The sequence below is a fragment of the Filobasidium floriforme genome (genome assembly GCF_021052385.1).
Source record: "Filobasidium floriforme strain CBS 6241 chromosome Unknown HD553scaffold_16, whole genome shotgun sequence".
In the NCBI taxonomy this organism is placed as follows: domain Eukaryota; kingdom Fungi; phylum Basidiomycota; class Tremellomycetes; order Filobasidiales; family Filobasidiaceae; genus Filobasidium; species Filobasidium floriforme.
Window position 1 is genome coordinate 198,295 of NW_025763637.1, and position 27,968 is coordinate 226,262.

The 27,968-nt window shown below is 51.8% G+C and overlaps 8 protein-coding genes across 8 annotated transcripts; 7 read left to right on the plus strand and 1 right to left on the minus strand.

Moving 5' to 3' along the window:
- The first annotated feature begins 855 nt into the window (after positions 1 to 855).
- Positions 856 to 6,891, plus strand: HD553DRAFT_67793 (uncharacterized protein). The gene is made up of 11 exons (XM_046184412.1): positions 856 to 2,635; positions 2,724 to 4,010; positions 4,075 to 4,142; positions 4,213 to 4,561; positions 4,630 to 4,762; positions 4,826 to 5,059; positions 5,118 to 5,212; positions 5,281 to 5,478; positions 5,542 to 5,824; positions 5,901 to 6,052; positions 6,130 to 6,891. The coding sequence occupies exons 1-11, from the start codon at positions 1,268 to 1,270 to the stop codon at positions 6,490 to 6,492; spliced, it is 4,530 nt and encodes a 1,509-aa protein (XP_046035118.1). The 5' UTR covers positions 856 to 1,267; the 3' UTR covers positions 6,493 to 6,891.
- A 1-nt stretch (position 6,892) lies between these two features.
- On the minus strand, positions 6,893 to 9,709 carry HD553DRAFT_358258 (UV-endonuclease UvdE-domain-containing protein; the record flags this gene model as incomplete). Its single annotated transcript, XM_046183906.1, has 3 exons — positions 6,893 to 8,457; positions 8,540 to 9,379; positions 9,575 to 9,709. Coding segments are annotated over 3 exons (2,337 nt in total), but the record flags the coding sequence as incomplete, so codon positions are not given.
- A 1,201-nt stretch (positions 9,710 to 10,910) lies between these two features.
- HD553DRAFT_325073 (uncharacterized protein) lies at positions 10,911 to 12,433 on the plus strand (the record flags this gene model as incomplete). The annotated part of the gene is made up of 2 exons (XM_046181563.1): positions 10,911 to 12,047; positions 12,137 to 12,433. 2 exons carry the CDS (start codon positions 10,911 to 10,913, stop codon positions 12,431 to 12,433), a joined length of 1,434 nt encoding a protein of 477 aa, XP_046035120.1.
- Positions 12,434 to 12,978: 545 nt separating this feature from the next.
- HD553DRAFT_343604 (uncharacterized protein) lies at positions 12,979 to 14,401 on the plus strand (the record flags this gene model as incomplete). Its single annotated transcript, XM_046182890.1, has 4 exons — positions 12,979 to 13,002; positions 13,074 to 13,395; positions 13,486 to 13,774; positions 13,954 to 14,401. 4 exons carry the CDS (start codon positions 12,979 to 12,981, stop codon positions 14,399 to 14,401), a joined length of 1,083 nt encoding a protein of 360 aa, XP_046035121.1.
- Positions 14,402 to 16,074: 1,673 nt separating this feature from the next.
- On the plus strand, positions 16,075 to 17,234 carry HD553DRAFT_351143 (uncharacterized protein; the record flags this gene model as incomplete). The annotated part of the gene is made up of 5 exons (XM_046183594.1): positions 16,075 to 16,185; positions 16,253 to 16,413; positions 16,481 to 16,572; positions 16,636 to 17,101; positions 17,178 to 17,234. Coding segments are annotated over 5 exons (885 nt in total), but the record flags the coding sequence as incomplete, so codon positions are not given.
- Positions 17,235 to 22,166: 4,932 nt separating this feature from the next.
- Positions 22,167 to 23,261, plus strand: HD553DRAFT_325075 (uncharacterized protein; the record flags this gene model as incomplete). Its single annotated transcript, XM_046181564.1, has 3 exons — positions 22,167 to 22,633; positions 22,958 to 23,074; positions 23,192 to 23,261. The coding sequence occupies 3 exons, from the start codon at positions 22,167 to 22,169 to the stop codon at positions 23,259 to 23,261; spliced, it is 654 nt and encodes a 217-aa protein (XP_046035123.1).
- A 318-nt stretch (positions 23,262 to 23,579) lies between these two features.
- HD553DRAFT_325076 (uncharacterized protein) lies at positions 23,580 to 25,542 on the plus strand (the record flags this gene model as incomplete). Its single annotated transcript, XM_046181565.1, has 4 exons — positions 23,580 to 24,355; positions 24,426 to 24,459; positions 24,872 to 25,331; positions 25,400 to 25,542. 4 exons carry the CDS (start codon positions 23,580 to 23,582, stop codon positions 25,540 to 25,542), a joined length of 1,413 nt encoding a protein of 470 aa, XP_046035124.1.
- Positions 25,543 to 26,199: 657 nt separating this feature from the next.
- HD553DRAFT_325077 (uncharacterized protein) lies at positions 26,200 to 27,954 on the plus strand (the record flags this gene model as incomplete). Its single annotated transcript, XM_046181566.1, has 4 exons — positions 26,200 to 26,311; positions 26,755 to 27,485; positions 27,525 to 27,594; positions 27,833 to 27,954. 4 exons carry the CDS (start codon positions 26,200 to 26,202, stop codon positions 27,952 to 27,954), a joined length of 1,035 nt encoding a protein of 344 aa, XP_046035125.1.
- Positions 27,955 to 27,968: the final 14 nt, after the last annotated feature.

The window sequence follows — 27,968 nt, forward strand, 5'->3', positions numbered from 1 at the left end:
CTCGAATACCTCAGGCTCGAAGTTCACCTCGACCTCCAATCAAGTTTCGACACTTGCTACCGCAACCTTACGGACTCTTACCCGCTACCTGCATCCTGGGCGCAGAGCAGAGAAATATCGGACCTGGGACATCGGGTGGATTTCCTCTAACAGCAACGTCTCGTCATCCTCGACATCTTGAGACGACTGCGACCGGGAGGTTTCCTTCAACACCTTTTCGACGACGACGACACCGAGTTAAAAGGTACGATCAAGACCAAGATCAACCTCCAGGTGGATCGTCGGTTCTACGCGAGAAGAAGGATCGAAAAAGAAGTTGTAGGGTGTCGAGAGTCCTTTGGATCAAAAGGCGAGGACCCCAAATTCTCCAGACATACGGAGACAGGGGGTTGGAGACGAAACGGGGTACTTGGGAGGGTTTCGTCATCAACAGCAAGAACATCGCTAAGAGTGACAGGTGTAGATCAGGGGATTAGGACTAGGGGTCCTTTATCGGTGGATCTAATTGAAGAACAAGGTCGAACCAGGTTTTCTAGCGTCGATCTGGTGTGGACCGGCGGCACAAGAGCAAGAGGAGGAGAACCCCACGGTCAGGGGCGTTTCGTTTCGTGATCATCGTATCGCATCGAATATCCACGGCGACAATCAAATCAGATCCGAGAAGGTGGATCGATCAAAGGAGGGTGTGCATTGAGCAACAGCATCAGCAGCAGGGGGAAGGAGAGGGACGACTCTTATTTTCGGGTCCGAGGAACGAGCATCAAGGATCCATCAAAGAGAGAAGTGTGAAAAGATTTGATCCCATCATATCCATCATCGACCTCGGGACGACGACAGCACATCGTCAACTTGAACAACAACACAACTTATAAAGAGCAGTAGCATCGACAACAACAATAACAGCCGACATCAACATCACCGCATATACCCACATCTCCAGCAATCTCAGTAGAACAACCAATCATCGATATCAAAATCGAATCGGTACATCCACGCATCCTTTACCCATCTACACCACTATACCCCTTCGCCTTTCCTCCTTCTCGACTCTCTCGGATCTTTGACGACACCAGGCCTTCTCGGTCTCTAGAGACGAACAACGACCAACGAGCACAACCACAATCACAACCGCATCTACTCCCACTCTTCTTGAACCACCATCTCTGCGTCATCACGACCACCTCTTGAAATTCAACACCAAAAGTCAAACCGAGCTTCTACCGAGAACGCAACGAAGGCAGGAAGAGACAGAACAGACATTTCTGAGATGGAGACCACGCACACGCTCTTCTGGGCTTACCCGCCTAGAGGGACTACCACCGTCGATTCTCCAACCACCTCGAACTTTACCTCGAATGCCAATTCCAACAACTCGGCTTCGAACTCTAGTGCGAGCCAGAGTAGGGGTACGACGCTCTCCACGGAAGCCGGGTTGGGCTTTGGACTCGGACGAGGAGGTGGTGCTGTTGGTGGTGCTGGTGGGGGTGGGGGACCGGTTAGACAAGCTTCTTTACCCGTTCAGAGAGGTTCGAGTTCTACCCAGTTTGGGGGGCAACAAGGGTCGGGTCCTGGGCATTCTTTGCAGATGCAATCGCCATCACAATCCCACTTCGGCGGCGTCAGGTCAGCAGAACGAGATGCCGGGGGTACGAACACGGCTACGAGAGGACTCCCAGGGCGATCGGTCACCATGGCTCCTTTCCCTACCTCTTCCCCTGGCCCGAACACATCGACCTCGACCCCTCCTAATCCGGATACGAACCCCACCTCACAAACACCTACGAGCCAAGAAGATCCCGGCCTTACCGACCCTTACTCCCCGTTCCCTACCGAGCTCGAAGGCGGGTCGGCCGAGTATTCGCCTTACCCTGGGTACAGGGAACGGGATGCGCAGGGTCAAGGGATGACCGTTGGGAGGCAAAAGACGTTTGGCGGGATCGGGAACCTGGGAGGGAGCGTTTCCGGGTTGAAATCAGGTGCGGATGGCAATAGCGTACGGCAAGAATCAGACCAAGGTGGAGAACGACAAGATGAAAGTGGCGATGGTTCAAAGTCGGGTACGGGTACGGGGATGAAAGATTCGGGTTCGGGTTCGGCTTCATCGGCGACGTTCCCCTCGCGGGCCAGGGCGGGGAGACGGACGAAGACGGTCCAAGAACTTTGGTTTGGAGGGGTCGTCAAGGATGAAACCCTGATCGAACCGGTTGATGAGGGCGAGGACGAAGCCGAGCAAGACAAGCCCGATCAGAAGAAAGAGGACGCAGATGATGAGAATGACAACGCCGACCAAGTGGACCCGGACGAGGTCATCGTTCAAGACGGTGACCGGCCCTTGACCCTCTCCTGGGCTCGATCGCTCGCCACGCTCGTCTCCACCTCTTCCGGAGTGAGCATCGACGTCCAGCTCGTCAGGCCCCACACCCCCATCCCTAAAGAAGAGATAAGGGAGGTACCTCTCGTACCGGGTCTTACGGCCGGGGCGGAGCAACAACAACAGCAACAGGAGAGGAGACGCGGTTTGGAGCAGTTTGGAGGGGAGGGAAAGGGGGAATGGAGGTTCTTGTTCAGGTTTAGGGGGAGTTATGCCAAGGTGTTGTTCGCCAAGAGCGCGTTGAGGAGGGAGATCACGCCGGAGGTGAGTTTTCGTTGTTGGTGTACCGCACTCGCACGGTCATGCGGTTCGTGATTGCTGATTTCGACATGATTGTTGGTTGTTACGGCAGGCCAAGGCCGAAGTCAGTTTCCCCCTCACCCAAGTCTACACCTTGTCCGCCCTCTTTCCCTCGAGGACAAGCATCGGTAGTGGTCTTTCGCCCAACACCATCATTCCGGAAGTCAGGGCCAAATTGAACGATATCGCCATGAAGACCGGAGTGTTGTTGACCATCGACGACCCGGTCGTCAGGAGACACGGAGGCGTCGGCGGCGGAACTGGCTCGGCGAGGCGGAGACGCGGTTCAGGATCTACGGTTGCAAGCCAGACGAGGAGACCTGGTGGCACGCTATGGAGCAGTAATAACACGAAGCCGGAAGAGGCTCTACCTCCAGCGGACGCGGGCATCGTCATGGATTCACCCGAGAGTATGCACATGGAGCTGCCCGGCATGGGGGGACAAGACGGTGCTGGCGTCATCGGACAGAAACCCAGCAGTCGACAAGGTAGTCTAGACTTGCCGCCTCGCTCGGCGACCTCGAGTCGTTTCTTCCCTACCGGGGTGACCGAATCGACACCCTCGCCCGCCTCTCATCGGTTCTCGGGAATCATGGATCGGGAACAGCTGCAAGAGGAACTCCTCAACCAGACGTTCGAAAACATGGGCTTCATCAAGGAAGGAACCTGCGTCATTGTCGTCCAGGGTCTCAGACAAGCGGTAGCATCCGCCAAGACCTTGTTGCTCGTACTCTCGGACGAGCTCAACGGCTTGCACGTCGAGACGATTGAAATTCCGGAGAGGTTGCATAGGATCGTGGCAGGAAGGAAGAACGGCGCCATCAACCACGTTATGAGTGCGACCGAGACCAACATCTATATCCCGGAGGGCCGTCTCGTACAAGTCGAAGAGCAGGCGAGCTATGGTAGCTTGAGCCCCGTCATGAGTCCGCCTTTACGATTCTCACCGTTCTTGGGAGGAGGTCAATTACCGCTCGTTGGAGCCGTCTCGCCGGGACTTGGAGCTGGGTTCGGTCCTGCACCCCCGACCGGACCCGTCACGGGCATTCCAGGCTTGACCGACCCGACCGTCCCAGACCTTGCTGCGGGACTGAGCGCGCTCAGCATGCATCAACAGCCTTATGCTAGCGTTACGAACAATTTGACGCTCAGTCCTGGTCAGCTTCCTTTGACCTTGTCACCCACGCCTACGCATTCGGGTTGGGCCTCGCCAGGGACCATCTCGCCTGGCTTGAACGCCGCTCCCGGGATCAACAGGGACATCGTCTACATCACTGGGGCTTCAGCTGTGCGCGTCTTGAACGCCAAGGAGTGGTTGCTAAGGTCGGCATTCGAGAAGGTAAGTTTCTTTTCTACCATCGATATCACGATCTGATGCTGATGCAACCACCTCATCGCTACAGAATGCAGCTGTCGGTACTTTCCAGTCGCCGCTAAGTCCTCGAAAGCTGGACTGGTTGATTCACGAACGGTGAGGCAACTTCCTGCTCTAGAATCGACGTGGTCGCCTAGGCTGACTACCTATCTCATCATTCCACCAGCTCGGAACAAGTCCGTAAAATCATGTTTGATAATGGCTGCACGATCAGGCTCGTACCTGGAAGTCGCGTTGGCATGGTCACGGTCTTGGGCGACCACGAAGTCAGTATTAGACGCACACTCAAACACGTGATCCGATTGGTCACGGACACTTGTCTGGCTGCGGCTTGGACGATTGAGACGCCCAATGTGACTAAGCGGTACGACACTGAGGAGCAAGCAAGGAAGCTCGCAGTCGAGACGGATGTCGAGATGGCTGCCGGTGCTGGCTGTATCGAAGCGTTCTCAGGCGAGTCCGGGATCTCGGGAGCGAGGAGGGTCTTCGATATGCTCGAGAATCCGACCAGCCTTGTGAGTGCTGCGCATGAGCCATGTCATGGACAAGACTCTGGTCTCACCTGTTCTGTTTCGAATCGCAGGGCTACGCTACGCATGTGCAGTTTCAAGTGCAACCTCTGATTGAGCACCAGGACTTTTTGGGCGGCAAGGGAATGGGCAAGATTGTCTCCATGTCTCGCAAGTCCAACGCCAAGATCCAGCTCGTTCCTGCTAGTAAGTGGATTCACCATCATCTGCGCCAAGTTCGGAACTGATTTTAAGCTCTGATAATCCTAGGTGATCGACTCTTCACCCTCGATATCCGCAGTGAGAGTATCGCTAGTGTCGCCATCGCGCTCGGAGTGCTACAAGAGGAGTTGCCCGCCGAGACCTCGTTCTACCTGCCCGAAGCCTTCCACCGCAAGATCATCGGGAGGAACGGAAAGAATATTCAAGAGATCATGTACCGTCACAACGTGGCCGTGCGATTCTCTTCTGCAGAACAGTGGGCCGAGTTTGGAGGTCACCAAGGTACGTCCTGAGGCGATTCATGTTGACGAACCGCACGCTAACGCTAAGGTACATGCAGACAACGAGGACAATGTGCTCATCATCACGCCCGCCAAGAACGCAGCAGTCATTGAAAGGGTCAAAGACATCGTCATGGAGCATGTTCCGGAAGAGGTAAGAGCAGCTCAATTTGACGAGCACTGTTCCTCAAATGGCTCGCTGAACCTGCCGTTTCTTTACAGACCCGCTACTATGCGCCCCGTTATGTGATGCCTATACCTCGCGCATACCACGCCTCGATCCAGGCCAATCCGGCCTTGCATCAGTGGCAAGACAAGTTCGGGGCTGCCATCCGGTGTCTACCGAGAGAGAGGGGAATCGATGGGATCGAGGTGTACTCGTCCATTGCCGTTTTGCCCGCGATCGAACCGATCCTGAAGGTGAGTGGAGCGATCAGCATCGCTCGACCAGATCTGATTGGTTGATCTCTTCTTGTTTCTCAGTCGCTCGTTCCTCTCGAACGTCTGGCCGTGATTCGCACCAACGTTCATCCACTCGATCTTCCGGACTGGCATACCTGTGCGCAGAACGTTCTCGACTCGACTGCGGTCTCGGTGCGCTTGAGTAGCATGTTCCGAGACGATCGCATGATCGGGGTTACATTCGTCAGCGGGATTAGGGACACTGCTAGGTTCGAGGTCGCCAAGAACATCTTGGAGAGGTTCTTTGCCGAGCGACAACGACCGGAAGTGTCCGCCTCGTCCTTCTCGCCTTGGGGCAATGAGGGTGGGTTCATGCCTTGACATGTCTGCAGAAAGGCGGCGTGACTTCGAACTGACATCTAGGCTTGTCCCTCATTCAGCTGCCGGTGCCAACTCGATCGTTTTCTCACGGGCTGGATCGGAACCGCCTGTTCAATATGAAAACCGAAACTTCCGGCAGACTGTGAAGAATGGCAAGACCGGATCGTTGGACCCTTCAATGACGATGGATTGGATGGAACGAACTGGCAACGTGAGTTAGGATATTTTCGACCGCGTCACAAGTCGGGTCATGTGTTGAATGCGAGCGAACCTTTTGGACGTCAATAGTCCTCTCCTTTCGAAAGCATCCCAGAGGAGATCGCTCAACCCAAAGGACTCGCTCAGCGATTGCGAATCGCGACGGCCCGAACTCAATCTTTGGACTTGAAGACGTTGAGCGGGACAGCTGGGGCATACTTGCAGCAGCACCCGCAGTCCCCATCGCAAGATCAATACCAATACATTCACGATCCTCAACAGAGCTATAGCCCCAGCCACACCCAAAGTCCGAACCTGCAGAGGCAACAGCAGCAGCAGCAATTCCAGGGCGGTAGATATGGGGGGACCTATTCGCCGACCGTCAACCTTGGAAACGGCGGAGCGGCTCCTCTGAGTGCGACTTCGGCTGGGTTCTACAACATGCCTTATTGATCAAATTGGATCTTCATACCGGCTGTTGCGAAAAGGCAACATATGAAGGCTGAAATACGATAATCATGGAAAATACGAGAATACGAATTGGAAACGGGGTGCTTCACTTATGATACCAGACAGAAAACGAGTTGGAGATAGGTTCTTGCCGATGCCTCATAACCCCGTATACCACCACCGTCGCGAAGCCCAGAAAACGACATTATACACACGCGATGGAGAGATATCGACCGGCTACATTGGGCGGAAAGGCGAACGACGGAATTACGATATACTCAGGTTTACCGTACAAGCAGCCGAAAACGTGCTCGAACCCTTCTTCGCCATTATGCATGTAAATTGACGAATGCAATATGAATTCCTATAAGGCGCTGTACATGTTGTCGTGGGTCTGTTCCAGAACATCATCATCTTGACCTCACCGGAGCAATGCAGGCTACAGCTGGTTGGATCAATATTGTCTGGATGCCTAAACCTATCAAAGTACGATGAAACTGAGCGCGGATCATTATACGTTGATTCTGCCATGTCTCGTTTCATTTTCGTAAGATACAGTTGACATTCTATTGAGAAACTCTTCGTGATGACCCCTGCGAGCCGTCTCTAATCGACGTCCATCTCGCTCCCACTGCTCGCCTCCTTGTAACCCTTCCCAGTCTTCTTCACTGCCGCCTTTCTGCCCGTCCGTCTGACCGGTGCCGCCTTGGCCCCATTCGTCTTGGCCTTCTTGGGCGCCGGCTCGTCGCTATCCGATCCCAAGTCCAGGGAACTCGCATCATCCTCGTCCTCTTCGACCGGGGTCAGCTCGTCCTCCTCATCCTCCTCGACTTGGACCTTAGCCTTGGCCGCAGGTTTCCTCTTTGCAGGTGCCTTTTTGGGTTTGGCCGTCGTGCTAGCCTCAGTCGCGTCCGTCCCAGCATCCGTACCCACATCCGTTCCTTCATCCGTCGTCGTCCCCGCACCCGTAGCAGCAGCAGCGGCCTTTTTCGCCTTTGCCGCCTGACGCTGTTTCAAGTTCATTGGCGTGGGATTTGCCAACGCCTGTGCGTCCGTCTGGCCCGTAACCGGATCCACATCATCCGCCCCACCCGTCTTTTTCTTGACCTCGCGCTTCTTCGGCCTCAACCACTCTTCCATACCCGGCGGCCAGTAGACCCGGTTGAACTTGCCACCCATCCCGACCTCTTCCTCTGGGATGACCTCTTTTTTCGGCACGTCCGCCTCGGGCTCCTCCTCTATCAACGACGGGTCCTCCGCCTCGGCCTGCAACTGCTTCTTGGTCTTCTTCTTAGCCTTTTTCGCCGGCTTTCTCGGTTCGGGCTTGTTATCGTCGTCCCTCTGATAAGGCACGATATTGTTGAACGTGTCCCACCCGGGGAGCCTGAACGTCCTCATCAACTCGAAGACGGCCTGTTCCTTGTCCTTGGCTTCGATCATCAGGTCCATATCGTCCGCACAGGGAGGCAAGGTGAACGGTCGAGGGTTATGTTTCCTCCTCTCCCTCCCCGTGATCGCCTCCGGGCAAGGCTCGGAATAGTGCATCTTTTGCGTGATACCCTTTTTCGTCCAGGTCGCCCGGATCCTCGGGTAGAGGTCCATGATATCCTTGGTCCCCTCCCTCAACTGGGTCGAGTCGAAGATGATGTTGTGATGATGGAAATCCAGGACCATGGGGATGTTCAACTCTTCGCAGACCGGCAAGAGGTCGTGAACGCTCCACGAGACGTCGTCGTTCTCGAGTACCAGCCGCTTCTTGACCTCGTCGGACAGTTTGAGGTAATTCTCCTTGAACCTCTGGAGCGTGGCTTCCTTATCCCCAAAGACCCCGCCGAGGTGCAGGATCATTACTGCGTCCCTATCGAGCTGTTCCGGCATGTTCAACAGGGACAGCAATTCGGCGTGGTACTCCAAATCCCGGATGGCATTATCGATGACCTGTTGTCGCGGCGATCCGAGTTGCGTAAACTACCCACCGGCGTCCCCCAATAAGATTTCCAATCAGCTCGTACCGATCTACCACAGCACGACCTGTGACCCGCGAACCCACCTGACCCGGATGGGTAGTCAACCGACACCCAACCTCCGCTGCGACCTTGCCAACCTCCCCCAAGACCTCCTTCGCAAACCCCTCCAACGTATACCCATACTCTTCATGAGACGCGAACGGGAACATCTCGCTGGACAACCTCATGAACCTGATCCCATACTTGTCGTTCCACCTGATCATCTTTACACAGTCTCTGGCGTTGGCCAAGCCGATAGATTGGACGTATTCCATCCCCCTTTCCACCGAGGGGGTCTTGGTCTTGTCCGGCCGGTTCTTGGTCGCATGTTCCGGTTCGTCAGGGTTCGTCAACGGGTACCTGTGATCGAGAATACTCTGGATCCTACACGTGCGACTTGCAAAGACCGGGGGGTTGCTAAACCTCAAATACGTATTCAGACACGCATATCCCAACCTCCCTTTCCAGGGAAGAGGCAAGTAATCGGAATTCACCGGGGGAGGGCGTTTAGCTTCCCTCTCCCTGGCATCCATATCGTCCGTCACCCCATCCGGCCCATCCCCCCCATTATCCCCATCCCCAGCGTTCGCCCCCGAGGCATCTTCATCGGTGGTAGTTGTGGGCTCTTTCTTGACTTTAGCCTGGGCGGCGACGAAAGCCTTGATCTCGTCCGCGCCCTTTTTGGCAGCTACGGACGCTTTCGTCGGTTTCCTACCACCCTTTTTCGCTGGGGTCGTCTCGGTCTCGTTGTCGGTGGTGTTGGTGTGCTGGACGGTAGCCAGCGGGGTGGTCTCCCGCTTGACCTGAACGTCAATCGTGTCCTTTTCCCCCGAAGTAGAATTGGTAGGATAAGCCTGATCGACGACCTTGACCTCCGGCCCTTTCTTCGCATTCCCGCCTTTCGCTGCCCTGCCTCTCTTCCCCCCAACCTTCTCCTTCAACTCCCCCACAACCTCTTTCTTCTCCACAGCAGGCTCCACAGCATCCTCCTTCACCCCCGCTCCGACCTCTCCCTCCCCAACGACCCTCCCCAATTCAAACTCTTCGGTATTCTTCTCCCCAGGTCTGATGTCAGAGACTTCGTCAGCGTCGGGACTGGCTCGGAGGGCGGAGCGTGCGTCGAGGATTTCAGGGTTTGCGTCCGGGTTCGGATCGAGGTTACCGCTGATTTGTTCTTCTGTGTTCGTAGATATAGTTTTAGAGGCTGAAGTCGAAGTGGGGGGTTGAGGGTGAGGATGGTCGACGTGGTAATGATGAGCTTGTTCCATTACGAAATTCGGCGGGGGCGTCGAATCCTTCGGAAGAGCTGAGAGTTCTACCTCTTCTTTATTCTCCTTGTCTACACCTGCCCCTACTGGTGCTGATGTTGATGCTGATGGTCTTTTACGTTTGCTACTCCCCTTAGGCGGCATCTTGTTATTATATTTCTCAAATCTCCTCAGATCACTCTCGAAATCAGGCTCGTCCTCGAACCGATCCCAGAACTCTGGTTTGATCAATAGATGCCTCTCAAACCACCCGTATCCACGTGGAAGTCTATACTTCTCCTTGTCGGAAGAAAAGACGGGTGGGCGGGTCTGGATGTACCGATTGCTAAAGTTGAGCGAGGATAAAGGCGATAAAGATGAGGGTAAGGTCGTTCGGCGGATGACGGCGAGGTACCTCGGGGGGATCATATGATTCGGTATAGTTTGGAGAAGTATCGTCGATGATGATCCGACCTTGTTGTATAGTCGAGTATGACGTCGAGGTGATGTGAAGAAGAGTTTTTCTCACTTTTCCACCCTTCGACGACTCCTTGAACCGCTCGATCTCTCGATCGATGAGCGATGACGTAGGTTCGGTTCGACGCGTCATCTTTTGCTTCCGGCAGAGATCTCTCGGAACCGAATGCGCGTCATCTCGGTTGCGCGTCGCTTGTGTGCTGAAACACGATCATGAAACAAGAATGCGCGGGAGAGACGTTCGGCGAGACGATTTCACCCCAGCGTCAAGCGATGTTCCGCTGACCGGTAAGGCAGCATTACAAAAGGCTTTCGTATCGCTTCAGTCCTCCCGTCAGCTGCAACAGTTCAATCAGCGCTACATCTCTGTGCATTATCTCGCAAGCGCACTGACAATATCCTCGCCTCTGCTCTCCCTATCAATCAGATAAAGGCACTCCAGTGATAGTGGATGGTCCAAACCCCATCGGACGGCTACGGTCCACTCTTTGCGCTCAATGACGAACGTGTCCTTTTTGCAGACAAAGGATGTTGCATAACCTGTTTCTCTGGCCGAAAGTCGCTTTCCTCGTGGGTATATAAGACTCGGCGCGACATTTCCTCTGTCCCTTGGTTTCTCAGTGAGCGTTCCGCATACCTTTTTAGCGCAATATACCTTCACATTCCGAACAACCCGGTACCGGAACACAGGATGGAATCTCAGATGCAGAACCAAGCACGCGAAGGAATGAGAATGTTGATTGAAAGTGAGGCTGAGAGATTGGCTGACCTTCCTTACGGCTCCGACATGAGCAACGAGCTACTGCAATTCCTGGGAAGCTTTGCGACGAAGAGCTCTTTTCTGGGAGAGTCACTCAGCCGAAATCTACAGGTTGACTCTGCTGCAAAGGCGTTCCATCTGTCTACCGTAGTTAAATCGCTATCGGATCGCCTCACTGCCGAACCACTGCTCTCACCAAGCATGAACGAGATCTTGCTCTGGATTCTTGTGAAAAGAGCGGCGAAGTATGGGACGTACCTGGCATCCGACATCAAAAACACGATCGGAAGCGAAAAATTCCATGAGAATCTGGTAAACAGTTTAAAGAACTCGCGCCTACCCCCGCTGTCGTCATTGGATCTCCCTTCATCGCAGACTGCTCACCTCTTTCGACCAGCTAGCCATCCCGCGTTCAGTAGGACAGACTACTCCAGCCTCTTACCACCTGCGGAGTTGCAGCAGATGGCAGTTTCCTCGTCGACCGGTTTTAGTAGTGTTATCACTGCGCCGGGTAGTGAATACAGCACGGGTTCTGTCGACCCGACCTTGGTTCGTGTGGAGTCTGTAACGGTCGACTTTCACTCTGCCGTGCAAGCACGACTACAGCGTTTGCAAGATATTTGTCAAGACTCGAGGAGCGCGTACAACTCGTTTTTTGAGAGGATCAGGACGGAGATCTACTTGCTGCAGATCGGTACAGCCGATGTACGAGTACTAACGGAAGTATCTCGTCTGTGGTCCCAACAACGGTTTTGGGTAGATCCCATCAGCCCCCGTCACCAAGCCATAGGGTATTTGCTGCCTCAAACTCGTCGTATGGACTCAAACGAAATCCTACTACAGCTTGCGGCTGCTATGCTGAACGATAGGTGTATGCGAACAGTCGAACACCAATCAACCGCGAAGATGATGATAGGATCCCTTCAGATGTGGGGCGAAAAAGAGAATCAAGAGAGAATTGCAGGCACCGATTTATCGTCCACATCGCAGCAAAACATATCGTCTTCTGGCTCATCCTTTCCTGAAACAGTTTCCGATGGACTGTTTACTGCCGATCTCAAGGAAAGTGTCGAGGGGACCATCTTTCATGCACGTCTGGTCTAGTTGGGCTTTGAGAAGCTTTCTCGAGAATACCGATGTTTTTTCATCCGCTGCAGTCCGTTGATGTCTTTGTATATGGAAACCCCAGAATCCATGTTGTAATGCCGCGTTATGTGGGCAGTTTGTCTCTAGTAGTAGTTGGTGTGACAGTATCCTGTTGGGGTCCTGGGGTTCAAGCTCTAGGCAAAGGCCTGATCCGCGATCCGACGAAGCAGATTGTAACTCATGCGCGTATCGGCGAAAGTTTCGGCAAGACTCGACCACAAACCAGCGCTCAAGCGCTGAAGTTTGCCAGGATCAGAAACCAATTCTCAAAATATCTTGATCATAAGGAGATTTACGATGCATGGTGACGCGTTATCTGCTTCGGGTAACGTTGGTTGGGCGCTGAAACACGATAATGAAACGGCAATCCCCCGCGATAGATACCGCGCGTGCCGTAGGTAAAAAGAGATTTGCTGTTTATCTAATGCAATCCACAAATCAGTGCTACATCTGTGCCCTATCTGTAACAGATACGAGATAGAATGAGTACAAGCCTGGCATAAACTAACTTCTCCCTTGCAAACAATGCCTGGTCAGCTCGTCAAGCTGTGCGCGACAAATGTCGTTTGAGATCGACCCATCCGATCGCCGTCGCCACAGCAATTTTCCTGTCCGAGGAATCCGTTCTGCATGGTCTTTGAGACCTCACAGGTTCTCTAAACTCTTTTTGACCCGATCGCGGCGAGCCTATCACCTCATCTCATGTAACAAGCTAAAGCTTACCAAGCGTCGCTTTGATAACGTCGTCAGGCGTGATCGATACGCGTCATCAGGATAAAGGAAGGCTTCAAAGTTCAGGGTCAGCGATACTGCTTAGCCCTCATCGGCTAGTAAGATCGTTGCCTATATGAAGATGCACTACCAGGACAGCCTCGGCGTAAGTGAATCGAGGCATATGAACTCGCAAGAGTCTCACAACCACATCTGAAGCGTATCCTTTACGGACAGCTATCACAGGCGAATCGGGATATGATCTCCAATATCAGTTCGAGTGTCGCTGAAAGTGATCCCTTGACCGCAGAGCAGATAGTGCAGAAGGTACTCGATGGGCTGAATACGTTGACCAGCCCCAAGGGAGCCAAACGCAGTGAGGAACATCTTCTTCGGGTACGAGAGGCGATCTACATCTTTCAAGATGTACACTTTCCCCCTCAAAGACTGTTCGAATGGCTGGATTCGCGGCGTATTTCTCGACCACGACACCCGGGTCTGACCGAATGGGATGAAGTCGGCGAAACCCTCTTGAAACACAGTGGGATACCCGCCGATTGTGATTGGATTCGTGTCACAGGACTTCTGATCTATGACACCCGTCCAGACGGGTCTCCATGTCGAACAAGGATGTTGAATTTCATCATAGGTCGCGCCAAACTGTTTACAACCCGGTCCCGACGGTGGTCCAACTTGGACGACATCGGAAAGAAAGTGAATGAAGAACATCTCGGCGCTTCCGACACTTCTTCGGTCTCGCTGTTGCAGATTCAACCCTCCGGTTCTGACCTCGATTTGGAAATGCAGTCTGAGGTTTTCACCCAACAGACTAACCAAACCCAAGACCAAACCTCCGTAGATGACGGGTTTAGTATGGACATCGACCAGAGTCCAGTAGGCACAGGCCCTGAGGTTGAAGATACGGTAGACGTCGAAATGTAAGCCTCTTGTGTTGCGATCATTGGCGTATACTTATAAGCAGACTGTATACCAGGACCGATACCCAAAGTGAACAATCATATGGTGATACGGGCCCAATGTCTAGACTAGAAGGGCAGGAAGATCCCACAGATCTTGCTGAACTTGGACTCGCTAAAGATTTCTGCGAAGGCCTCAGGTCCAAGTTGGGCGATACTTGGAACGGGAGCCATGGTCACTATTGGGAAATCTCTACTGAATTATCCAAAGAAAAGAGGAATCGGCTATTTGCTCTGGAGACCAGGGCATTACGAGACAGCCAGGTTGTGCAAGAAGGTATCGAGGAGATCGCTCGAAGGCCTGGGATGGGGTATTTCGTGCCAGGTATTCCTCACCTGCGCTCTGAACGAACCGAGGATGTCGAAGAATGCGTCGAGCTCACCAAATGGCTCGCCGCAGCAGACATATATCCCAGGAGAAAGGAACCGAGCCTAGAAAAGCATATCTACAAATATTTGTGGGGCTACTCTCATGGCGAAGACTTCTCCCATGTCGGAAGCAGCGCTGTAGGATCACTCGCATCCGCAAGCAGTCGAGGCCTTTCTGATATCTCTCAGCCTGATCTCTCCTCGAATGAATCCCGATGATTCCATAGGCACAGCTCGATATAGGTTTTGCTCTTCATTTATCATGTTTATGCGGATGTAATAGTTAGTGTTTGTATTGTTCAGCAAAGTCTTGTCATTTGTCTATCTCAGTCTCCGCGGTATGCCATCTCGTATCGATGTAAAGCCCAGCATTCGCCTCTTGTTTCGATCGGTAAGCCAGGGAGCAGCTCACCTCTCGCGGTTTGCAGAAGATCTAGTTTTCTCAGCTTTTCAAGGTCCACTTCCATTTTCTCTCGTGCTTTTTCGGTTTCAGGTCATGTACCAACAAGCTGAATCCATAGTGATCTAGGCTCGATCGACGGTATAGCTTCATTCGGCTGTATCACCAAGCACAACGTAAGATTTCTAGTCTGGCTGACATACCGAAGTTGATACTCGCAAATGATTCTGCTCGAGACGGACTGCGATGATCAAAGTCAAGCTATCCTTCCTCCGATCGATACAAACATGCGAGAGTCCCGGCCCGGTCAGGGGCACGAAATCTTCCGGCTGAGGCTAACCAGAGAGTCTAGCCCGAGGCCGTGGATTGACCATGATGTTGTACGTAACCAAACGGAGTCTCCCATATATCTACCTTTGTTGATGGATCATTCGAGACTGTAACGTTCCTACTCTTTATGTCTCTGTTCCATTATGCGTCGTCTTGCTTGCTTTTGGCATTTGTTGCTTGTTGCTTCTCAATTTGCGGATCGCCCAATCTTGCTTGCCTTTGCCCCATGACTTCGGCAGCACCCATTGTATTGAATAAGACATCTACATTAGCCCTTTCCTGTCCCCCTTTTGATAGATGATCTGGTAATCAGAAATCGAAGCAAATTATGCAGAGGCAATAGAGTAGACTTGATTTTCAGCGGTCTTCTGTCCAAGGCAATCCGGATCGGATAGCCAGTGCTGGTCGGGATCTTTCCGGGTAACGGCTTCAAGAAGACTGCAACTCCGCTTGCCCAGAGGGATTCAGGGGTAAAGGCCGAACTGCAAGATAACCTGGCCTCATACCAGAATTACCAGAATTACGAAAACGCCGTGGCCGTTCTGCTGTAGCTTTCCTATATTGCTCATCGCTGACTTCGATCACGACAATAATCACAGCCAAGACATCATCATCCAGAACAAAGGAGGGTCCTGCATTTCAGCATCCGGCCACGCTGTCCCTCATAGGCCAATCAGTCCTAGTGAAGGTATAAGGGAAAAGTCCTGGCATTCTCTGGGCTCCTCGACTAATCACCAATCCTTCTTGGAATCCAGCTACATCGTGTTTAGCCTTTGAGCAAGGCTACTCATCGCAAGCATTCGCCGATATGAATCTGGATCCCGATACGATCACTGCTGAACCAGCGACTTCACCTCCGGACTACAGAGGCATCATATCTCGGGTGGTCGGGGAGGTGAAGGGCATTCGCGAGGGAAACAGAATCGATCACGCATTCTGCATTCGAGTCAGGGACGCGGTCCTGATCCTCAACGACACGCAGCTCAGCCCGGAAGAATTGATCTCTTGGTTAAGAACGCTTGGGTTCCGGAGCAGCCCTCGAAACCCTTCTGAATGGAAAGTTATCGGTCAGACGTTCCTGCAGCGTTGCGAACTAGATCTACCCGCATCGTGGGCCTTGTTTACTGGCCTTTTGATACAAACCACCCGACCGAATTCCGATATGTCCGTGGGCAAACTCAAGGCGCTGCTGGAAAATAGAAAAAAAGCTGTACCCCTTACTCTCGAAGTGTACCCCCAACAATGGACTAAGTTGGACAGGAGTCAGAGCGAGGTAAACGTGCGAGCCGGCTTAGCAATCTCGATCTCGTCCTGACCTATCTTTTACCATCATTTTGTAGTCCCTCGCATCTGACAGCCAAGATCCCAAATCTATCGTGATAGCGCACTATGATGGACCTTCCCATACATTCGCGTCGGAAGATACCATGTTGACTCGCTGTAGTGGACGTTCCCATACGTTTGTATTGGAAGAACAGTATCAATCAGAACAAAGCTCAGCGTGGGTCTATCCGTCTTATGTATGAGATGTACTGAAAGACTGATACCTTGACATCGACGTGCCCTAGAACTCCGATTGGCATGCGCTTCACTTCAAATTTGACCGGGAGGATAGCGTCGGGCATACCTCTTATCATGGAAAAGCTCAAGAAGTGCGAGGGTAGGGATAGCTATGTAAGGGCATCTGGCGAATTTTTGAAGGCACTCTCACTTTGCGGAATAGAGCCAGAGGAGATATTGACCACCTTCAAGACAAACGAAACTCTAAAAAATCTGGATGATTGGGCGCGACAAGGCACGTCACTGATGGAGCACTATTCCAGCAAGCAAAGTCCACTTTGGCAAAAGGTCGCTACCAGGATTCTGGCAGCCAAGGGTCGAAAATTCAGCCTTCAAAAGATTCGGGCAGTCCTCAATCCCAAGTTTGACAAAAATCCCAGAAAGGCACTCCAACCGCTCGAGCTCGAGGGTATATTATCCGAGATCTGTTCGATCACCGATGAGGTGCACCAGACTGTTATGTGCCAAACCACGAGAGAACAAAGCACAAGTCTACTCGATCCGAGGTCTAACTCGATCGATCTTGACAGCGGAATGACTATTGATCCCAGTTCGCAGGAAGACCCAAACCAAGACGAGCCTTCCAATACCGTTGATCGCGAAATGAAACAGACAGAATGCGCTCGCGAGTAAGCCGGGACCAATTAGTCTGGTTCAAGACCGACAAGCATTGATCTGATGCAATACATATGTTGAATCGAGCAGGAGTATCGATCGAGAATCATATAGATCGGAGCCTGCAGGCACTCCGGCCCATCTTTCTGCACGCTCGACACAATCGCCAACAGCTAATACAGAGGTTTTCCGGGGTCTATCCCAATCATTCAGTGACGAGACCTATACGGACAGTGAGTTGTGCCACGATCGTGAATTGTAGGGAATCGCTTATGCTACTATGTCGCCAAAGACGCGACTCCACTTCCGGCTGACACCATAGATCCAGGGTTTGTAGGCGCCATTTCCTACGACGATCAAGTTCAATCATTATTGTCTCGACAAGAATCCAGTCGGACAACCCCTGCAGAGGCGCAGTCTCACATAGTCTCCTCTGAACAATCCTGTGGAACGTTCGAGCCTCACGCGGACATTCATGAAGAATCTGGGGAAGCTGCGCGTGGGATGATGACGGTCGAATCGATGGATGCAAACTCGTGAGTCTAGCTTCTCATTTTAGATCGACTGAGATTGAATTGTCTTCGTGTCTTGCGATCTTGTAGTCACGACGGTGACTTTAACGAACTTGTTCAAATGGGAACCAATTTCTGCAACGATATTAGGGATAAGCTGTGGTCAAAATTGGCACAACAAGGACAGGAAGGGCTAGAGCACGAAAGGTCTGACCTGCTGCTGTCACATTATCGAAACCCCCCTGGTTCGCCGAATACAAAAACTGCCCAATCTATAATGCAATGGCCTGAGTTGAGGTGGTTTCTCATACATCCGGATCCAAGGCGCAGAAGTCCAGACCAACAAGGACAAGAATGCATGAATTCCTGCAAAGAGTGCATGATGGATATAGTTGTCTTGCACATATCCGAGCAGACCCGAAACGAACAATGCAGTATTCTTGGTTATCTTCGATCCGAGTGGTGCCAGCCAACAGCTCCATCCGTCACTGATCATTTCAGCAGGGATGCAACTACCGGAGCTTCGACTGGTTCATATATCAGCGGACAACGGACTATGTCCCGTTCGACGATGAGCTGATCCTCGATGGCATGATTTCCTCAGGTGAGCCCCTTCTGTCCGCTTGATATGGCTTCAGCGTCCGTTTGTCTGACGAGCCTCGCGGCATTGACCGTTACACAGACGCAAACCAGATCCTCGACGCTATCCCAATCTGACCATGATTCGATGGACACTGACATAATCGGATGCCAGCCCTGACGCCGAGGGATGTGCGGCAAGAGGGTGTTGATACGCTTTGCGGGTTGAAATATTTATCGTAGGATCCTGGGGGGCGTTCCCCTTGTGTACATAGTTTCGTCAACTGTTCCGCTCCTACAGCTTGTAGCACCTCTACTTGTATGATGATCATCGTATGTAAAATATCCATGCTACGACCATTCGCTGACTCAATAATCCAAACGTTCGGCTCTTCGTCGTATACTTGCCATGCAGTTGCATACAGAGCACCCGGATTGACGTCGTGCAGGGCGCTGAACCGGTAGGCCGTATTTCTGCCAACGTTCTGCCCAAGGCAGATGCATGGTATATCCTTTGTTGACTAATAAGCCAACGGTATCACTCAATCGATCGACGACGACCGCTGTCAAGCCTCAGGATAGAGTAACAAGGATTGAGAAACAGAATCATTGGAAGTGGATATTTCGTGATTAACGGTCTCAGAGCCATGAGGACGTGATTTTCCGTTTCTCATTCACCAAACGAATCAGTTGCACTGTCACAATACTGTACCGCTTCGAGTAAGAGGACAAAGGACCGGAATTCATGTGCATGTGATCACAAGACCGGAGTGCTCTACTATCGATAATAAAGGCTTGTCCCTGCATAGTAACCTGTTGGGACAGTCAAGGTTAGAAGAAGGAGGGCTGCTGGCTAGTGTGGGCAGGACAAGGCGAAAGATAGCATTAGGATGGTAAAGGCCTTCGGCGGAGATTGTTGCCAAATTAACCAGTCACGCCGTTCGGCCGCTGACAGCACCTGTTGGGGCGGACGTAAAAGCGGCTGAGGCGGCGATTGGTACAACAAAGGAAAGCTGTGAGAACCCTGACAGTGCGTGATAGGAATATTATACATATATACGGTGCGATACTGCTAAGCGAGAATACGGATGAGGGTTAAGTGGAAGACGTTGGACCCTCAGACTTCTGCTCATCTGTCTGCAAACGCAAAATAGTCCTACTTCTAATTCCCCAGGTTACAATGCAGCCGCTGAATATCGCCAACTTGTGCGAAGCGAAGAAGCAATGTAGCGGTACCGAACCTGACCGGCACTCTAGGATCACTACGGCCCTGAGCCGCCTACCCCGACCTAGTGACGATCTTGACGTTTTCGTTCGAGAAGTCATGGACTTGTTACATGATTTTTCCTCTTCGACTGAAGATCTACAGGGACTACTGATCCATCTGAGGGCAGGTTTGACCGAGCAACATGAGCGTTCGCTTCAAACAAGAATGAGGGGGGGCCGAGCACAGACTGTAATCGGTCTGAAAGACTCGTTGGGACCTGTCCCAGACGAGAGAGACCTGGACTTCGTCCGGCAGTTGCGCGAAGCCCATGCCTCCATTCTGGTCTTACAAGTCCACCTTGGTAGGTATTACAACGTTGAAATGTTGACTAGGGCTTTCCTGAGGAGAAGAGGCGACAATTTGAGACTGTTCTTTATACGACAGTCGCATCACGAAGGGCAGGGGGAAACCTACAGTGGAACCAACACCGATCAGATTTCACTGATCAGTCCGAGTACTCCTATCTCCAGTCGTCAGAAGTCGGCTGTTCCACCCTCTCTCATTTCGTCGACAGGAACGACGCGCGAAAGCACTGTTTCACGGTCGATTGACACTCAGCTTACACCGCATGTCGCAAGATTTGGAGAGGCATGCATTGACAACCCTGATTTCATCCCAGGGTTACAGGCGATCAGGACCGAGATTGAGAATCTGAGGCAAGAGAGCAACAGGGATCTCGAAACATACGCGGGGCTCATCAAAAGATTCCTACACGAAAACGCAAGCGATGCGCTGCAATGGGATTGGGTGTACAAGTCTTTCTCGCTGCAACATCGAAAGGATACAGCTCAAATGAGAGGGGAGACCGATATGCGCTATGTGATGAAGGGAGCCGCATTCAAAACCCTGGTAACGCCAGGTTAATCTTCCACCCGGTACGTACTGGACCCCCGCGATAGCCAGAGCAAGCACTTGGAGAAAATTGGCTACGTTATATTCTGGCTGCTGTGGGACTGGGCAGAACTCTGCAATATCGCAGTTATCGAGCTTGTCTACGATCTCTCTCGACTGGGTTTCTCGTTCGGCCCGTTCGGGGTCCCATCATCGGCACAGGAGCAACTTGAACCCAGCTCTGTTGGGATGGCGTGCGCTGATACCTGCGAAAGTTCTCAACTTCCCCCTCAATCTATCCAACCGACCATGCTTCTAAAATGCCCGACAGATGCTGAGAGCTCACCTCAAGCAGTAGCCTCAACGGTATCGATGGGAACGGAATCTATGCATAAGCCGGGACCTAAAGCGTCGTCTGTGACTCAGGAGGTGACCACCTTCATGAAGGGGTATCAGAAGTTCATCCCTGCAGACACAGCCATGCAGGTACCGTCGAACGAAGATGGACTAGTAAGCGTGATAGCTCAGCTTTACCGGGCACTGCTGAACAATCCACGTTATGACGACTACTGGGTTGCGGCTAGAGAACCGAGAGAACGGCTGGAGGGAAGTCTTGGCTTCGCGTTCAGGGCCGAACCCCGAGTCCGTAGCGTAGTCCAGCACTTCGCTCCTTCCAGTGACCAGGCGTACATAGCAACATGCGTGTCCATAGACAAGAGCCCTCGGGCTACACCCGACGCCAAGGCTATGGCAAAGATCGAGCACCTTCTACGGGTCCTGCATGGACTTGTGCATGAGACAGGGCAATTGGACGCGCTAGTTCATGATAGCGATCAAATTGCTAGCTCAATTGATCAGCAGACCGTTTTCGGTACATCCGTCGGTGAGACATCCTTTGTGACAGGGACGACCAACTCTGCTCCGTTTGAGACTGATTGACAAGAGAAATAAATCGAGTTGTGACTGTACTGTAGTTAAGTGTTCTATACGGAGAGAAATCAAATCGCAGGCTGTAGCATCTTCTTGTACAAATTCGGCAGTATATCGTGTCACTGCATCTAGTTCCCCCTTTGATGTTTCGTCCGCTCAAGAACACCCACCCGAGGCGTATAGACAGCCGGCTGGATATTCCACGTAAAATGAGAATTGTAAACCCCCTTGATGAACGATGCTCTTGTTGTTGTTCGATCATTTCGTGCGAGCAAATATGGTTTTTTGAAGCAATAGCTGGATTACCGAAAAGATACTATGCTCGGACTCGAAATGAGGGAGAAGCAGGTATATTGTCAATTATCAACGAAGTACCTGTAATACGCAATCCCTCGGAAAAGCTGTTATGCTGACGCGTTTGCCTCGACGCGATCGTCTTTTCACCCTTGACGCTGGAATAGTGCCAGGCGATCAATCGGCTCTCTGGCTCGACTCCTCACAGGGGCATGACCAGAGGGATCGAAGGAGACATCATGTTTGTATCATTTCGGGCCCGAAACACACGCCAACTATTATTATTATTGCTGCCGGCCCGACAAAGGAAGAACCCGCGCATGAGCTGAAACGCGATCGCTTCAGGCGGATCGCGATCGATTGGTCGTGCTAGCGGCACACAGCGATCGGTTTCGATCGTCCGATATTCTAACAACTCCGTCCGATAGATTGAGCTTCTTGAACGGCAGATGTGTAGCTTGGTGTAAAGGCGGGGGTTATCGTCGGAGTCGCACATTAGCGATTCGACCGGCGAATGGATTATGGACTGCGAACATCGTCGATCGTCTGCCTATATATCATCACATATCCCTTCAATATGAGACATAGATCGCCTCTCTGATACCTTGTCATTGTCCCAACAAGCGGAATTATTGCCAGGAAGTGTTCGAGATATCTGACATCGACATGCCATCTCAGACTAACCATGACGACTTTGATCTCAAAGCAAAGATTCGTGCCAAAGTCGAGGTCATCGGGAGGGAACCGTGCTGGGAGTATTTCATCTACCAGCTAGGCGTATTCCTTCGCGAATCCATGAGGGACCATGCCGAACTCGATGAGTACTTGCTGAAAAATCAGGTTGAACGATTCGAAAGGGAAAAGGTTGGAAAAGGTCATTTAGACCCGAACTTGGTCGATGCGCTGTCCCGGTCATCGGCCATGCGAAAACTCTTACCTGAAAGAGCTCGGTTGGATTGGAACGTGAACTGTATTGTCTCGAGAGATCCCGGCCATATCCATCTGGCTTGTGCAAAGATGATACTTTTATGGACGTTCCTCCTGCACTATGACTTGGCAACACTAGAAAATGAGATCCTAAGGGTTAATAATGATAAATGGGATTACAGAGGGCTGCAGGCGGAGACTGTCAGGTATGTTGTACTTCGTTAAAATACGCCTCAAATTGTTCCGATCGCTAATATGGCCGGTCTTTTGGGCAATCATCAGTCACGTTGAACCATCTTACTCTTCGGGTAGCGATCTAGTGTCTGTGAATACTAGATCTAACCTTCGTCCGCCGACTACATCCCGAAGAGCGGCTTCCAGAAACCGAATCAGAGCACCGCGCTCTCTTTATCGTCAGGTCTCGGAGCGGAACATCAGCAAAATGTACGGAAGGTCACAATCAGCCGGCAGGTCGTCGGTCACAACGCTAAGGACTACTGAAGAGCTCTGTGACTCCAACCACCCGATAGAATCCTCGCTTGCTTCCACCCTCCCGTACAGAGATTCGAGCAGAAGATGACCCAGGAAACACCTGAAGAGCCGAGACGTTGGATGGGCCTGTCGATGCGATATGGAATCTTCGAGTTGTAAGACGATAGACTTGTAATATGCGAGAAATGAGTACACGGCATTCGACTTAACACATTCAGAACAGGATCATACACAGCGTCATTCTGCTTGCTCCTCATCCAACGTGATTGTAGACGAGAGCCATTGAATGGGAATCGAACGCCTACAATTTTCGACAAGATCCAAAATTTATACGTTGGCTAACAGGAAGGTAAAGGGAGCAGGGAGAACCAGAGGAAGGATACGGCAACACCGAAAAGAAGGGGCTGAAACGAGCCGTTCCACTCATCGAGTCATCCCCACGCCGCAAATACAGTATGAGAGCACGTGATGAGCAGTCACCACATACGGAGAGGCCGAGGCCTCCTTTGATCGTATCTAACAGCAACTGAGGCCTGTCTTGTATTTATACCTCCGAGGCAGGCATAGTGGGTGGTCGTTTGTCGATGACGACCCATTGCGCTAGCTCATCTTGCCGCTCTTACCACCTTTCAAATCCCTTCTTCCGTTTGACCGATCAACATGCAATGCCCATCGCAAATCGTGCCCATTAGGCCTCGATGCCCTGATGTACTTTGGAATGATCTAGCGCAGAAGATCCGGGATGACCTGAACAGCCTGTACTGGCAGCCTGGCAGGACCATAGACTTCGCAAGGGATCTCCACCGATTTCTGACCGACTATACGACCGAAGCCAGGTGTCTAGCACATGTTCTTGATCTCCTACGTGGTTATCAAAAATTTCGGCTCAGATGGAACGCTCTAGGTGGCTCTAGTCTCAATATGATATGGCTTAGCCAATTGCATAGAATCGTACCTGATCCAGTATCTCCCACGGACGTCGACGTTGGGGACATCCGTGAGGCGTTGTTCTGGATTCTATGGGATCAAGCCGCCCGCGCATCGCCCATGAGCGATTTCGTCAAGATCGATCCGATCATCCGTGGCTTGATCGAGTTAGGATTCAACTGGAATCCCTGGGATCATATCCCTTGGGTTATTAGGGACCGCATTAGTAGCTACCAGAGCAGCCAGATACCAAGTGGGACCTATGATAGCGAGGCTTGCCAAAGAGCTCAGCAACCCATGCTCGCTTCGTCCGTCTACTTCCCTTCGACCATATATTCTATTGGCTCAGGTGAAGTTTCAGGTACTCAGGGGACAAGCATATCTAGGCAGAGCCAATACGTGGATTGGAACTCATCATTTCGCCACGTTGGTGACTTGGAATTCGAAGATATTGGATCTGGCGCCCGTTACACTGGACCGCCAACAATTCTGGAACCACCAGTGTTATTGTAATGCTCGCTCTTACCGCTCACAAGTCCTGTACATCTATGGTAATGCAATTGATTATTCGTGATGGAGGTACATCGAGATTGAAGATGACAGAAATCTACCGGTCAGCAGCGCTGAGGTGTATTTCAGTCAACCGTCGATATCTATCAGAGCCCAGCTTGGTGCGATTTGACACTACCGTCTAGCGCCTAGTAGCCCTCACGATTTGCCTCTGAATTCCCAAAGAGGATTTTCGGTAAGATGAGTCATCTTATGTCCTTCAATCTTGCTCCTCTCATGCCGATGCGGTTCAGAGAGATTCCTAGAGCTGGCTCCTTTCAAGCCGATTCATCATGATCGGTAACGTCACAGCTCGAAGTTCTCGTCTTGAGCGAATGAGGAGCGATTGGACAAGCACTCCTTTCATGCATGCCCTTATGAGCTGATCGTAGGCCATACATATCGCTTCTAGCTTTTTAAGAAGCTATAACAATCGCTTCTTTGTCGGGAGACATTCATACATTCACCCAACATAGGTCGTCAAAGAACAACTACCGCAAACGATTCGCATCATGCCGAATATCCGCCGCAACTCTCAGCAACAGCTTGTTCGGGATGAATTTGAGGACTTTTGGCATCAGGTCATGCAGCAATTGAATAAGGCTCGGGACTCGACCCTGTTCTGCAAGTGGCTTCGGACCCTCATGAGACTGACTTGGATGATGCAAGATGTAAGATTAGTCAAAACGTTGCTCACCGTACAAGAAGGTGGGGTCGCCATCGACGATAAGGCCGCAGCCGAACTAGCGTTCAGCGGGAAGATGGCAGAATTCCTGAATTCGGTGACACGTGATTTGCGAAACCCCATACTTATTCGACATCTGAAAGTTCTGTGTGGAGGTTTACTGGTCAGGGAGGCGGCTCATCATGGTAAGACCGCTATGATCCTTCTCGAGGAAGCTTCTCGATCGGAGAACACTTTGAGATCTGATATTCGTCAGCGAAGACGAGCTTCCCAACGAGATGACATCGCAAGCGAATCTGATGCTTCGACGATACTACAGCCGACCCCGTCCTCGCTACGCTTGACTTACGCGAGACCAGCAACTTCAATCCAGACCTCCGTGAACCTTTTCTCTGCTGTTGGATTGGATACCGTGTCCAGGACAACGACAACCCAACTGCAAAGATCTGTACCGACCGCTGAGGTCCAGCAAACCGCTTCTGAGCCATCCCTGACCACCCTCTCGACACTTTCATCCTCCGAAGCCAGTCAGAAGGCCCCTCGAGACGATAGTACGATACTACCGTTCCGCCAAGAAAATCTCACCGAGCATTAGCTCTCTCTAGCCTAGAGACTTTGGGCGATTTTGGAGAAAGAAATGTAATCCGAGAATTGACCACTTCTAGAGTAGTTTCTGACCCGAAATTCGGCCGATAAGCCACTTGTACCCACAAGCACCATAAGTCTTACAAGCCTTCCTCGACTGATGATTCCTAGACGTGCCGTCACTGCTCGAGTCACTCTGGAATAGATAGCTCTAGACTGTCGATTTACCCTGACTGAGAAGCACGTCATTCGTCTCCTTTCATCGGCTCATAGAATAAGCTCGGTGGCACTATAAGTAACGCCTAACACACGACAACAAACGGGCAGCAGCCGATGACATCAGGTGACATGTAATACGTCAGTGACAGTCTGCTGCATTATCTTTGACCTGGTCTTCGGGTCTAGCAAGCACGCTATTTTCGAGACGTATTTGGCCCCTCTGTCCTCCAAGAGGCCTCGTGTTTCAGCAAAAGCCACCATTTGACTGTGGCGCGCGCTTGAGAGATTTTATTTTGCTTCCGCGGTGCGCCAGCCATGCCATGGCCTGGGAGAGGTTCGGAACTCCTTTGTCGAGCTCGCGTTTACGTCAGCGCGATGATGATGATGCTATGGTTCTTGGTCCCACTACTAGCACAGATCTTGAACAGTATGTTTGCTGAGAGCATGAGGCTATGATAGAATTCTCGGCTTGCAGCCAGGCTTTTCTGCACTCTTGTCGTGTTCGGTGATGATCGGCAACACTCTCTTCTGCACTGTCGTGAAAAACCGAAACCTGCGATACCACTGGCTACGACCTATCAGATGGCTCTACCTCAAGGATATACGGTCATGTCGGATCTTCATGAATAGCAATGAAAGGAAGAACGCAAAGAAGGTAGTCTTGCTCGGAAGCATTGTTGATTCCACGTCATGACGGCTTCTTCATATTGCCGTCTTTCATAACGGCGAGAAGCGAGTCATGCAACGTTTGGCTTCCCAGTGTGCTGCAAGATTAGCAGTACCTCTCACTGGCACAACACACTATAAGAGACGTCTGAAGCCTTTTGCGCTCCTCCCGTCCTACGTGACCGTTTCGATAACGTCATCCAGCGCAGGATCCAACTTGGATCATGGATTATTCTGACGAGCTGGATGCTGTACGCAAATATTACTTAGACAACATCTTGCAACGTGCCTCCACCGATGTAGAGAGGCCTGAAGACACCTTTCTGAGTGATATCTTGGAGTGGATTCGAAAGTTTTACGAAGAAGTGGTCTCCAAGGACTTTCGAAGGTTCTACAACCTGCTTCGACCTCCCAGTAGAATGGACCTTCAGTTTCGGCATCTGAGGGACGCAATCGCGCCATTTGCTGGTCTCCTGGCCCTACGAGCATTCGGCTGGGAGCTCGAGGAGGTGTCATCAGAGACATTCGCTCATATCCATGACATCGCCGCGCATGTGCTTGCGCTTCGGCTTCCTTTCGTCAAGTTCGACAGGAGACTCTTGATAGAATACGCCAACGACTACGCCGATCGGGAATGTCACCGCTCAGGACATCGCCTCTTTCCTCGAACGCAGATCCACCAACAGCGCTCCGAAGTGCTCCCTGGGCTGGAAGAGTCCTTCTTGACATTTCATAACCGATTTTCAGCGAGAACAACTTCAACCCCCGCTCAATGTTCAATCGCGCCCTCAGAAAGGTCATCCGCGTTGACCTCAAATCCTCTTGTCAATACTCTACCTCGGCCTAACTCTGCGCGCCAGTCTTCTACAAGGTCTGCTCCTCAAGCGCCAAGACTCCAGCCGAGCGATCGTTCATGGTCGGATCAGTTTGAATCTGTGAGCCAGTCTACTATGGACTTCACGCGGTCGTCACAGCTGCCGTTGGCGATCGTCACCAATACACTTCCGGAACCCTCTATGGCTGGTAGCTCCAACCGAGACGAGAGTACGTGTACCCCAGAAGGAGTGTCGAATCATTCGTGAGGTGATGGAGGTGGTCGGGGATTATACATCCAGGTCGTGCGAAAATTCCTCGAGTATTCGGACATTTCGCTTAGGCGTCCTAGAGAATCTGTGTGCATGTTGTGTTCAAGTTGCTGTTGCTAAGCGCTATTTCTGTCGTATCTCAAGATCCGTCCGTTTTCCTTCTGAGCTGTATTAGGCCTTGATCTCTATGACATCAGATGATGATCACATCTTGCGCACTCTATATATCGCGCCCGATGGCGTCACATTGATACCTCCACGATACGCACCAGGCCGGTCATGTCGCAAGAAGACTCACCACATCGGTGGATTCCTTTGAGCCCTGCCCCGACA